General features: G+C 41.5%; 1 protein-coding gene across 9 annotated transcripts in view; it reads left to right on the top strand.

Moving 5' to 3' along the window:
* Nucleotides 1-13,043, top strand: part of NRF1 (nuclear respiratory factor 1) — a 149,161-nt gene that overhangs the window by 106,492 nt on the left and 29,626 nt on the right. For all 9 annotated transcript variants that reach the window (XM_050782538.1, XM_050782542.1, XM_050782535.1 and 6 more), the window contains 2 exons: nt 1,433-1,590; nt 11,910-12,034. In XM_050782538.1, coding sequence (XP_050638495.1) covers nt 1,433-1,590; nt 11,910-12,034 — 283 coding nt within the window. The remainder of the gene's footprint in view (nt 1-1,432; nt 1,591-11,909; nt 12,035-13,043) is intronic.

Below are 13,043 nucleotides of genomic sequence, written 5' to 3'. Positions count from 1 at the left end.
AGTGGCACGATCTCGGCTCACTGCAAGCTCCGCCTCCCGGATTCACGCCATTCTCCTGCCTCATACTCCCGAGTAGCTGGGACTACAGGCGCCCGCCACCGCGCCCGGCTAATTTTTGTATTTTTAGAGACGGGGTTTCACCGTGGTCTCGATCTCCTGACCTTGTGATCCGCCTGCCTCGGCCTCCCAAAGTGCTGGGATTATAGGCGTGAGCCACCGCGCCCAGCCACCATGCAGCCATTCTTAAGAATCGTGAATCAGTAAAGTAGTTTTATATGTTCCAAAATGGAATCATTTCGGAGATGTACTGTTTGTGAAAAAAGCAAGATACAAAAGATATGTAGAATATGCTGCCATTTTTATTTTAAAGAGGAGGTAGTAGAAAGGGGAAATAGGGTGAATGTGTGTGTGTGTGTGTGTGTCTGTGTAAATATACTTCCATATAGTGGGAATAGCTCTACAAAGGTACACAAAAAATAGGTATATTACATGGAAATATTGTATAATGATAAAAAAATAATAAGAGAGAAAGAAAATAGGCACTGTAGTAGACCCTTTGGATAAAGGGTCTGGAGTACTGGTATCATATTCCCTTTGATACAGTTTGAAATTTTGGTATAGTTTGAATTTTTTTTCTTCTCATGGGCTATTTCTAACAACCCAGCCTATATATTTTTAAACTTTATTATGTATTTATTTAAATTGACAAAAAATTGTATATATTTATCTTGCACAATGTGTTGTTTTGAAGTATGTATACATCGGGAGGTAAATCGAGAAACGTATTTAAAAGTGTAGAGTGGGCCAGGCGTGGTGACTCATGCCTGTAATCCTAGCACTTTGGGAGACAGGCAGGTGGATCACCTAAGATCAGGAGTTTGAGACCAGCCTGGCCAACATGGTGAAACCCCGTCTCTACTAAAAATACAAAAATTAGCCAGAGGTGGTGGCACACACCTATAATCCCAGCTACTTGGGAGCCTGAGGCAGGAGAATCGCTCAACCTGGGAGATGGAGGTTGCAGTAAGCCAAGATTGTGCCATTGCACTCCAGCTTGGGCAACAGAGGGAGACTCCCTCTCAAAAAAAAAAAAAAAAGTACAGTGGAAGGTCTTGCTTTCTATCTCCCATCCAACTTGTTTCCAGCTCCTCTGAACCCCACACATATAATCCAGAGAATATATTCAGTGGCTTTTGTGTGTCCTTCCAGAATTTCTTTATGGCAAATGCAAGAAAATTCAGGTATATATTCTAATACCCCCTTTTTTACACAAAAGGTAGCATGCTTAAAACTCTGTTCTGTACATTGCAGGTCATGTTAATTTTAAAGAGTATGTGTATTTAGCTAAAAAGTAACAATTATTGGAAAAATTACTTTTAAAATTATACTTTCGTGGCTTTGTTTTTTTACTATCTTGTCCTTTCTGCCTCAGGTGGAACAAAATTGGGCCACGTTACAGGGAGGTGAGATGACCATCCAGACGACGCAAGCATCAGAGGCCACCCAGGCGGTGGCATCATTGGCAGAGGCCGCAGTGGCAGCTTCTCAGGAGATGCAGCAGGGAGCTACAGTCACCATGGCGCTTAACAGGTGGTGGCAAGAGTCCGGGAATAAATGAGGATCACAGATCTGTCCCTGCAGATATGGGTGGAGTCCTCTTAAAGAGAAATGTATCTCTGTTTGCCACAATTGGCAGTAGGAACTTAACACTTTTGGCCCATATGATATTGTAGTTTGGCCTATAATAGGTCAGCCCTTACCAAGAAAAATTAAACTTCTTTCCTTCAGGTGTGCTTAGGAAAGGTGATGTGAAATGGAATCCTCTAGTAAAAGGTAGTTTCCAAAACTCAATGTATTGTTTCCTGCTTAGTTCCTTCTACTGGCTATTGATGGAAAGATCATCTCCGCATCATTCTTCACTCCTGCCGCCACCCAGCCCCAACAATCAGTGCAGCCTTTCTGACTTCCAGCCCAAGACTACTGGTCAAGCCTTCCCATTTATCCTATTCTGTGTCCATTAAGCAGAAGCAGCAAGGCTTGAGTGCTTCATGTTTTCAAGGGATACAGAACAAATTAAGAGGATTCAGAGTAATTGTCCTTTTGCCCTACAAAAGAAAGTGCATTTTGTTGGGGGTATTAATCCATGTTTAAGCAGCAAGTGGCTAATTTTACTTGCTTTTGAGAAAAATGTGTTGCCTTTGCTTATCAGTGAGCTCAAGATAAGTAAGTTTTGGATTATTGGGGGAAATAATGAACTTTTTTCTTCAGGTATGTTAGGAAGGGTGCTGCCAAATGGGATGCTCCAAGAGGTGGCTTCTGAACCTCGATTGTATTGTTCTCTGCCTGGTTCCTTCTACTGGTTGTTGACAGGAAAGATCAGCTTCATATCATTCTCCCTCTTCTTCATTCCTCATGCAATTTTATTTTTAATGGACTCAGGCATTTAAATTAATGGTCAAGAGTGTGAGCCTTGATGCCAGACTACTTCGGTTTGAAGCCCAGCTCTGTCACTTACGAGCTGTTTGGCATCAAGCAGTTCATTTGAAATCTCAGTAGCCAGGCTCTCCTATTCTGTAAAATGGGAGTGATAACAGTACATTCTTCTAGGGGTGTTATGAGAACTGAGTTACTCCATGTGAAATCCTTAGGTCAGTGTCTTGTATGCAGTAAGGGCTGCTATTCTCATCCATAGCAGCTCTTAGTCCTTGATAGTCACTGAACTCTTGCGGCATGCCAGCTCTACTGGGTAAGGCTCTAAATAGAGAATAGAGTGCTCTAGCATATACTCTGCCCTCAAAGAAATCATACTCTTATTGGGGAGACTGATTTAAGTAACACTTAGCAAACAGTATTACTTAGAGTGTAACTCACTATTGAATTGTATGGTAAAGACTATGAACATTGTAGAAATTCAGAGGAGGGGGATCACCTCCCCTAAATATAAAATCAGTGAAAGTTTAGATTGATTATGATAGATACTAGAGAGCTAAGATGGATTTGTGCATGGTTCACTGTATGAGGTTGTTTGGTATGGTGGCTGAGAGCAGGGTTCCAACGTCACATATTCGGGTTTGAATCCTGGCTCCACCACACACTAGCCATTTGATCCTGAGAAACATAACCTCTGAGCCTTGTTTTCCCCATTGTTATAATGAGGATAATACTCATCCTACAGAATCATGTATATGAGATAATATAGATAAAATTCTCATCGCAGTGTCCAACCCAGAGTTAGCACTTCAAGAATTATTATCATTTAAGTTATATTTTAAGAACTATCTATTCTGATTTAATTATAGTGAGAGGAGATTAGAAGATCAGTTAGGAAGAGGCACTCCAGCACACCTTGTTAAGGTCTTGGAAAGTAAAGTCGTAAGAATGGAGGTAAAGTGATTCTTTTTTTTTTTTTTTTTTTTTTTGAAAAAGAGTTTTGCTCTTGTTGCCCAGGCTGAAGTGCAATGGCATGATCTCGGCTCACCGCAACCTCTGCCTCCCAGGTTCAAGCGATTCTCCTGCCTCAGCTTCCCAAGTAGCCAGGATTACAGGCGTCTGCCACCATGCCCAGCTAATTTTGTACTTTTAGTACAGACAGGGTTTCTCCATGTTGGTCAGGCTGGTCTCGAACTCCTGACTTCAGGTGATCCACCCACCTCAGCCTCCCAAAGTGCCGGGATTACAGGCATGAGCCACCACGCCCAGCCTAAGTGATTCATTTTAAAGAAGTATGGCCAGAGATTGGTGGTTGATTAGGAATAGGAAACTGAAACACACAGACACACAGACACACACACACACACACACACACACACACACACAACACATCTTCTCAGAGTTACCCAGTTAGTCCCTAGTGATCAGAACATTTTTTTCAGCCTATTGAGCCATGTTGCATGTGTTGCTCTTCATTTCTTTTTTTTCCCCCACTCACGTGTATACCCACCATGTTGCTTTTCAGTAACATGAAAGTCTTATTTGGTTCCTTACACTTGGCTCAATTCTACCCCTGTCTTTGAGAGAAACACCCAGATAAACTTCCTGAAAGGCATGGCCAAGTGACTCTCCCTCCCTTTAGTCCAGTAACAGTCCCCATCCCCCGCCCGACTGTAGCTTGGGGCCTAACAGGCCCTCATTAAAGACCAGCAAAACTTGATTTCATTGAGACTTGCAGCCAACACCTTGGATATTCCAGTGAAGTGTTGTGTGTCCTGGGAACTCTGTACATAGTGGAAAATATGAGGCACATTTGGGCTCCCTTTGTTGTAAGGACCAGGGCTTATTTCTAAAGGCAAGAGGGTAATGGCATCCCCTAAGGGCTTGTTAACAAACTCAGATGCAGCTGAGGTGGCTACAGTGTTTACTCCAAAGGAAGGAGAATGTGTTCACTGTGGCATAGAGGAGGAATAAAGAGATGTTGAAATATCTTTGCAATCAGGTAGTTCGCTGCCCCAATGAGTGTTAGGGGTTGGTGTATTACAGCTTCTGCTGGGGGTGAAGAAACCAAGCCCGGCAGCAGAGACTAGACTGTAGCAGACTATTAGGGGAACATCAGGGCTTTCTGAACCCAAGAGAGGTAACCCATGGTCTAATGTCTTAGTCAGGAGGGTTGGATATAAGTCACAAGCCCTTAACATTCACTTCCTTGTGGACGAGATGCAGTAGAATCATTTAGTCCCTGCACTCTGAGCCTCTCCACATAATTTGCTGTTGGAAGTCATCTCAGTGAGAAATACACAGAGAAATCTGGTCTTTGTTCCTATGATGACAAAGCAGTTTCATAATCTGCCCTCTTGCAGCTCGTCTGTGTTTTGGGTGCAGATAAAACAAGCATGGTTCTCTTATAACCAGCTGCACCTCTGCTGCAATGTAAACAGCAGATGTGGGCGCAGGGTGAGAAGGGAGAGGAAGCTACATGCAATGGCAGGTTGGGGAATAAGGAGGCAGAGGGGCTCCTCCATCTTTTACAGGGTACAACGGAATCAGGACAGTTGCAGGACGGACTTGTTTCTCAACCATGCTCTTAAGAGAATTTCATACTGCAAGTCACAAGGGCCCAGGGCTCCACAGCCTTTAGCCCACCCTGGCTTTCTAACAACCCAAAGTGGGTATGGAGAAGTTGTCCTTTAAAAACTATGTTAATTTTCATTTTCAAAATAAAGAATAAATCAGCACTTTTGGAAAGGAGGTGGGAAGGGAATCGAAGTGAACAAATAAGCAGAACATCACAGCTTTAAAACAATATGTGTGTATGTGTGTGTATATATATACATACATACATATATATAATAGCATATATATATATGATAGCTTATATATATAAGCTATTTAGCCTGAACAACCAGAGAGGAAAGGCAGTGATATCACCATTTACTTGTGATGCAGTCATTAATTTGAATTTTCAGTTATTTGGTTAAGCTGTCCTAGACTTGTAGTTCCTCTTAAACATGTCCTTCTACAAACCCATTTCCTGAATATGGCCAGTATAGTCCTTGCATGTAGAGAGGACGATTTGGCTTTGTAGACTTACTGTATGTTTCTAAAGTAGTGGAAACTTACTTGATAGTATATTGTCAACCCTGAGACAGTATTTATTGTGTGTCTACTGTGTGCAGGGCTGTGACTCAGTGCTATGGGGAAATACTTAGATTAATTCCTCTTCTCAAGGAATTTTAGAATTTGTCCTTCTTTTGTTGAGAAGATTTTGCTTTTTAAAAGTCATATTTTGAAAGAAAAATTTGATCTTAGTCTTTAAGATGAAAATATTATTGACTTTAAATTAGACATTATTAAAATAAAATGGAGCTTTAACATACGGAGTGATATTTGTCCAATAAAACGGGATGGAAAACTTAGATCAGAAATCTTCTCTGGAATAGAGGTCAGCAATGGTACAACTGCTTTTCTTTCCTATAGGTAAAGATTAGACACTTACAGATAAAAGGTTGATGGAAACCTCTTATTTGTAGCTTTGGTTTTGAAATGACTTGTCTAAAAATTGTAAAGTGGTCTTTTTATAAATTTTTTTACAAATTTTTGTAAAATTACAAAATTTTTGTCTAAAAATTTGTAAAGGGTCTTTTTAATCCCTATTCACCTTTTTAGGTGAACATAATCTTTTTCTAGGCTGGGCGTGGTGGCTCACGCCTGTAATCCCGGCACCTTGGGAGGCCAAGGCAGGTGAATCACCTGAGGTCAGGAGTTCGAGACCAGCCTCAACATGGAGAAACTGCGTCTCTACTAAAAGTACAAAATTAGGCAGGCGTGGTGGTGCGCGCCTGTAATCCCAGCTACTCAGGAGGCTGAGTCAGGAGAATTGCTTGAACCCGGGAAGCGGAGGTTGCAGTGAGCCGAGATCATGCCATTGCACTCCAGCCTGGGCAAGAACGAAACTCCATCTCAAAAAAAAAAAATCTTTCTAGCAGTTTAGTTGAGTCGTTTCCCATAAAGTTGAGTATAAAAGGGTAGAGTCGCTCTGGAAATGATAACCCTGCTTACCATAGGCATCATTGTTGTCTTCATGCCCCATGTAAAGACCCTAACTGGGGGTTGAATAATTAATCGTACTGACCTGTCAACCTGTCACCCCCATTGCATTGGACTCCTCATCCCTGGCATTCCAGATCATTTTAGGTTGTTGCTGGTTTTCAGCTTTTCTTCTACCATACCATATTTTAGAAAGAAGTTAAAGAAAAAAACTTCAGCTGGGCGCGGTGGCTCAAGCCTGTAAATCCCAGCACTTTAGGAGGCCAAGACGGGCGGATCACGAGGTCAGGAGATCGAGACCATCCTGGCTAACACGGTGTAACCCCGTCTCTGCTAAAAATACAAAAAACTAGCCGGGCGAGGTGGCCAGCGCCTATAGTCCCAGCTACTCGGGAGGCTGAGGCAGGAGAATGGTGTAAACCCGGGAGGCGGAGCTTGCAGTGAGCTGAGATGTGGCCACTGCACTCCAGCCTGGGCTACAGAGCAAGACTCCGTCTCAAAAAAAAAAAAAAAAAAAACTTCAAGTTTTTAGGGCTTCAAGTCGAATGAAATGAGTGTGATCAGTTGCAGGTACACTTTCATGTCAAGGCTTGGAGAGCTGCCCTCTCCTTTTGCTGTCCATGAAACTCATTCTGCCAGAATGTGTTCAGGATATACAGGAGTGGCAGGATGTCATCTTTGATGGTCATAAAGATGAGATCATTGTAAACTGTAGGAAGAATTATAGGAAATAAGCAGTCACTGAGGTGGCCTATAAACAAAGATCCTAATTCCATATAAACAATTCTTATTTACAGTTTTCTTCTTCAGACTCTCATACAGCTTTTTCCAAAGAATATACTTTCCTACTTTCCATAAAGTCTCAGGTCACAGTGTAAATATTTGTATCATTAATCATTGACAGGTGGATGCTGTAAAATTGGCTGATCATATATTTATTTATTCTTTTTATTTTTTTTCTCCAATATAGGTAATTAATAAAATTTCCCGGCTGGGTACGGTGGCTCATGCCTGTAATCCCAGCACCTTGGGAGGCCGAGGCGGGCGGATCACCTCAGGTCGGGAGTTCAAGACCAGCCCGGCCAACATGGAGAAACCCCGTCTCTACTAAAAATACAAAATTAGCTGGGCATGGTGGTGGGTGCCTGTAATCCCAGCTACTTGGGAGGCTGAGGCAGGAGAATCGCTTGAACCTGGGAGGCAGAGGTTGTGGTGAGCCAAGATTGCGCCATTGCACTCCAGCCTGGGCAACAAGAGCGAAACTCCATCTCAAAAAAAAAAAATTCCCAGTGGTTGGTGATAGTGTTTATTAACATAAATTTCCTAACAAAATATTAAAAATTAAGGGCCTAGGTACTAAAATTTATTCATTACAGTCTCTCTAATAAATACTTAAAAGCACTTTAAAATTAAATTCTACCATGAAAAATGTAAAGAACAGCCTTAGTAGTAATTCCAGATCAAGGGTCCCCTGCTGAAAAGACAGTCCCTTCCCTATTGAATGGTGTTGGCACCCTTGTCAGAAACCATGTGACCATATAGGTGAAGGTTTATTTCTAAGCTCTCAGTTCTATTCCACTGGTCTATATGTTTGTCTTTATGCCAGTACCGTACTGTTTTGATTACTACAGCTTTGTGTTAAGTTTTGAAATCAGAAGTGTGAGTGGTGGTACTGGGAAAACTGGATATCTGCATACAAAAGAATGAAGTTGGACCTTTACCTAACCCCGTGTATAAAAATTAACTCAAAGTGGTTCCATGACCTACAACTATAAAACTCTTTGAAGAAAACATGGGGCAAAACTTCATGACATTGGATTTGCCAGTAATTTCTTGGATATCACAAAGGAAAAATAGACAAATTGGACTTTACAAAAATGTTTTAAATTTGTGCATCAGGCCGGGCGCGGTGGCTCAAGCCTGTAATCCCAGCACTTTGGGAGGCCGAGACGGGCGGATCACGAGGTCAGGAGATCGAGACCATCCTGGCTAACACAGTGAAACCCCGTCTCTACTAAAAAATACAAAAAAATAGCCGGGCGAGGTGGCGGGCGCCTGTAGTCCCAGCTACTCAGGAGGCTGAGGCAGGAGAATGGCGCAAACCCAGGAGGCAGAGCTTGCAGTGAGCTGAGATCCGGCCACTGCACTCCAGCCTGGGCGACAGAGCGAGACTCCGTCTCAAAAAAAAAAAAAACAAATTTGTGCATCAAAAGACTATCAATAGAGCAAAAAGGCAAGCCACAGAATGGAAGAAAATATTTGCAAATCATATCTGATAAGGGATTGATATCCAGAATATATAGGGAATATCTAAAACTCAACGACAACAAAAACTCTATTCAAAAATGGGCAAAGGTCTCGAATAGACATTTCTCCTAAGAAGATAAGCAGATGGCCAATAAGCACAGGAAAAGATATGCAACATCACTAATCAAAACTACAATGAGATACCACCTCACACCCATTAAGATGGTCGCGATCCAAAAAACAGAAAATAACAAGTGTTGGTGAGGATGTGGAGAAATTGGAACCCTTGTGCACTATTGGTGGGAATGTAAAATGATATAGCCACTGTGGAAAGCAGTATGATAATTCCTCAAAAAATTAAAAATGGGACTACCATATGTTGCAGCAAATCCACTTCTGGGTATATATCCTAAAGAATTGAAAGCAGGATCTCAGAGAAATATTTGTATGCCCATGTTCACAGCAGCATTATTCACAATAGCTGAAACATGGGAGCAACCCAGGTGATCATCGACAGATGAATGGATACATAAAATGTGGTATATATACACAATGGAATATTATTCGGCCTTTAAAAGGAAGGAAATTCTGACAAATGCTACGACATGGATGAACCTTGAGAACATTCTGCCGAGTGAAATAAGCTAGACACAAAAGGACAAATACTGTGTGGTTGTATTTATGTGAGACAGAGTAGTAAAAATCATAGAGACAAAGAATAACTCAAAGTGGATCTAAGACCTAAAACTATCAAACTCTTAGAAGAAAACATGGGGCAAAACGTAATGACATTGGATTTGCCAATGATTTCTTAGATATGACAACAAAGGCACACACACCTATAGTTCCAGCTGTTTACGTCAGGAGGCTAAAGCAGGATTTCTTGAGCCCAGGAATTCGAGACCAGCCTGGGCAGCATAGCGAGACCCTGTCTCTAAAAAATAAAAACAAAAATGAAAAAATAATTGAGGCAGAAAGTAGAATGGTGGTTGCCAGGGGCTAGGGAGATGGTAGAATAGGAAGTTTAATGGTCCGGAGTTCCAGTTTTACAACATGAAGAGAGTTGTGGAGATGAATGATGGTGATGGCTGCACAGCATTCTGAGTGTATTTAACTCCCTGAACTGCACACTTTAGTGTTAAGAATGTAAATTTTATGTTATGTGCATTTTATCACAACAAAATAGTTTTTAAAACTGTACAGTACAATCCTAATTATTATCTTACCTTTTTTTTTTTTTTTTTTTTTTTGAGACAGAGTTTCACTCTTGTTGACCAGGCTGGAGTGCAGTGGCACGATATCGGCTCACTACAGTCTCTGCCTCCTAGGTTCAAGTGATTCTCCTGCCTCAGCCTCCCGAGTAGCTGGGATTATAGGCATGCGCCACCACGCCTGGCTAATTTTGTATTTTTAGTAGGGACGGGGTTTCTCCATGTCGTCCAGGCTGGTCTTGAACTCCTGACCTCAGGTGATCTGCCTGCCTCGGCCTCCCAAACAGCTGGGATTACAGGCGCGAGCCACTGTGCCTGGCCTTATCTTATCTTTTTAAAGTTGTATTTAAGATTAGTAGGAAATAATTATGATATTTTAAATTTTCTTTTATACTTAATAAAGTTTGCTCAAACTTTCTATAAAAGCAAGTATATTGCTTTTATTGTCAGAAAAAGATAACTGTTTAAAACAGTCATAAAAATTAAAAAGACAAAGATAACTGTTTAAAACAGTCATAAAAATTAAAAAGCAAGACAAATTAGTAAGAAGAGGAAATTTTTCTATTTAATGAGACTTTTCTGGCCATTCGGTTTCTTTTCCTGCTTCCTAAAATCCTTACAGTGACCAAGAAGTCTTCTGCAGGGGAATTACTATATCTGTTGTCTTACTTGTGTGCTGACTGTCTTAGGTAAAGGAGACAGTATTGAGTTTGGTACATGTTGCTTTGCCCACGATCCTAACATATTTACCCCAATTAGTCCCTGTCCCCTCACCCACCTCCACTTACGGCTTTTGGTTGCAAGACCACTGCCATGTTACAGCAAAGCCTGCAGTTTGAGAGCAAAGCTGACTCAACTGGCTTATTTGTCCACTTCTGCTAAACTAAATGGCACCATCATCTCTATTCTATGGCCACTGGAATTCGATAGTCCCTCAGTAACTGCACATTGACACCTGATACTTTACCAGAAGGGATAATGAATTTGCCTGTTTTTTCACATTTTTACCTCTCTGAAATTTGGATGGCAAATTATAATCTTACAATTGTCAGGAATTTTTCTTCCTTACTGGCCCATAAAATAATAGTATGTCTTACAGTTTGTAGCATCATAGAATCAAGAAAAATGGGTATTTATGCACCTAGTAAAAGCATATAGCAAGGAAAAGAAAGAAAAATGAGACACACTGCTAAAATAGTACTTGTATATACAAATGATTAATGTCTTCCTATTCTACAGAGCATTTGTGCAATATAGGGAGGTTTATTATTTTGTTGTATTTATAGAGGCAAACTATGTATACAGTTTGGACTTGTAGTGATAATTTTAAATTTTAAGTCTTTGTTTTAGCCCTGCCTGCATATACAGTGAGTCAAAGGGTAGAGTTGGACTTTTCAGAATATTAATCAGCCATTACTTTATATTTGAAAAGCATGACTATAAATCAAATTATTATTTAATATTAATTGAAGAGTGAGTCCAGGTTGCTGCTGACTCCTCATATTATCATTCATCCTTGGCTATAAAAGGACAGTCTCAGATGGTCTGCCTTGTGTTACTGTAAGGAGAAAAGAGAAAAGGAAAACCTTGTGATTGACAACCAAAATGGCTTTTGCATTGTGAATATGGATCAGAGCTTCCACTATGGCTTGCAAGCACTCAACTGATATTGATAAGGAAGAAACTGATAATGAGTGCCTTCTGTCCTCAAACACCGAGGTTCAAAGAAACTCTCACCATTAGCTTTATAGCTATGTAAGACTTCAGATTTCTCTAGCCATTAATATTATTTCAGAATTACTCCTGGCTTTATCTGTTAGCACTGTTAACACGTATTTGCTGTTAGGATCACAACCATGGAGTCAGTAGAGAGACCCAAGGAAAGCGTTGAAAGGATGGTTTGTCTTGGCTGCAGTGCTGTTCCTCTATTCATCTTACACATCCCCCTCTCTCCTGTTCCTGTGCCCGCAGCGAAGCTGCCGCCCATGCTGTCGCCACCCTGGCTGAGGCCACCTTACAAGGTGGGGGACAGATCGTCTTGTCTGGGGAAACCGCAGCAGCCGTCGGAGCACTTACTGGAGTCCAAGATGCTAATGGTAAGAGAGCATAAATATTTTATTAAATATCTTCCCTGTTTCCACTTAAACCTTCCTGACATGACTGGCAGCAAACCCTTCAGAAAGAGTTTGAACTTCGATTTTTTTTCTTCATTGGTAGGCATTTCTTGCCTAGGAATATTCTAGGAGCCTGTGATTCCTTTCACTAGTAGCAGACATGGGGGTTCCTGAAGGAAAATGCCATGATAATGGCTACCTAATTGAATTGTTACTTAAAAAGTAATTATCTTGTTGTGACAAGACTTGCTGAGAGGCATCTTAAAATTTGCTGTGAGCCCCATTTTGTCTTTTACTCTCTCATCGGATAGGGTAGATCAGTGTCCTTTACGGTAGCAGAGACTCTCATGGGCAGGACCATCGTGGAAAGTTCTGACTACATCAAGAAAGGCGCCATCGTCTCACCTGTGCTCAGAGTCAGGCAGCAGGCTGTGATGCCGGTGCCTCTCTGCTTGGTACTGTGGTTCTGCTTCCTGTTATATGTAGCCTCACCAAGGACCTCTGGATTTAGCCAAGTATATGCCCCTACCCTGCGCTTCTTCCCCAGCTCTTTGACTTCTTGGACATTGGTGAATATCTTGAATAAACAAAAGGGATAAAATTCATAGAAATATGGTGGCAAAAATATACAACTTCAGGCCAGCTCTTTGGGTCCACATTGGTAAGGAGTCAGTTGGCAAGACTTAAGCTGCCCAAGGAAGTGCCTCAGAAGTCTGGGTTAAAGAGGAGGGCCAGATCTGTTCTGTGAGACCCTATGTGATTGTTACATTTTTAAATAATATATAATTAAGCAGGACAAATTAAATACCCCATGGCTTTGGGGAAATTCTTGCTTTAAAATCCTGGAATGGGGCTGGGCACGGTGGCTCATGCCTACTAATCCCCAGCACTTTGGGAAGCCAAAGTGGGTGGATCACCTGAGGTCAGGAGTTCAAGACCAGCCTGGCCAACATGGCAAAACCCTGTCCGTGGTGGTGTGCGAGGCTGAGGC

Source organism: Macaca thibetana, chromosome 3, assembly GCF_024542745.1.
Source record: "Macaca thibetana thibetana isolate TM-01 chromosome 3, ASM2454274v1, whole genome shotgun sequence".
In the NCBI taxonomy this organism is placed as follows: Eukaryota; Metazoa; Chordata; class Mammalia; order Primates; family Cercopithecidae; genus Macaca; species Macaca thibetana.
This window is presented reverse-complemented; position numbering and strand designations above follow the sequence as displayed.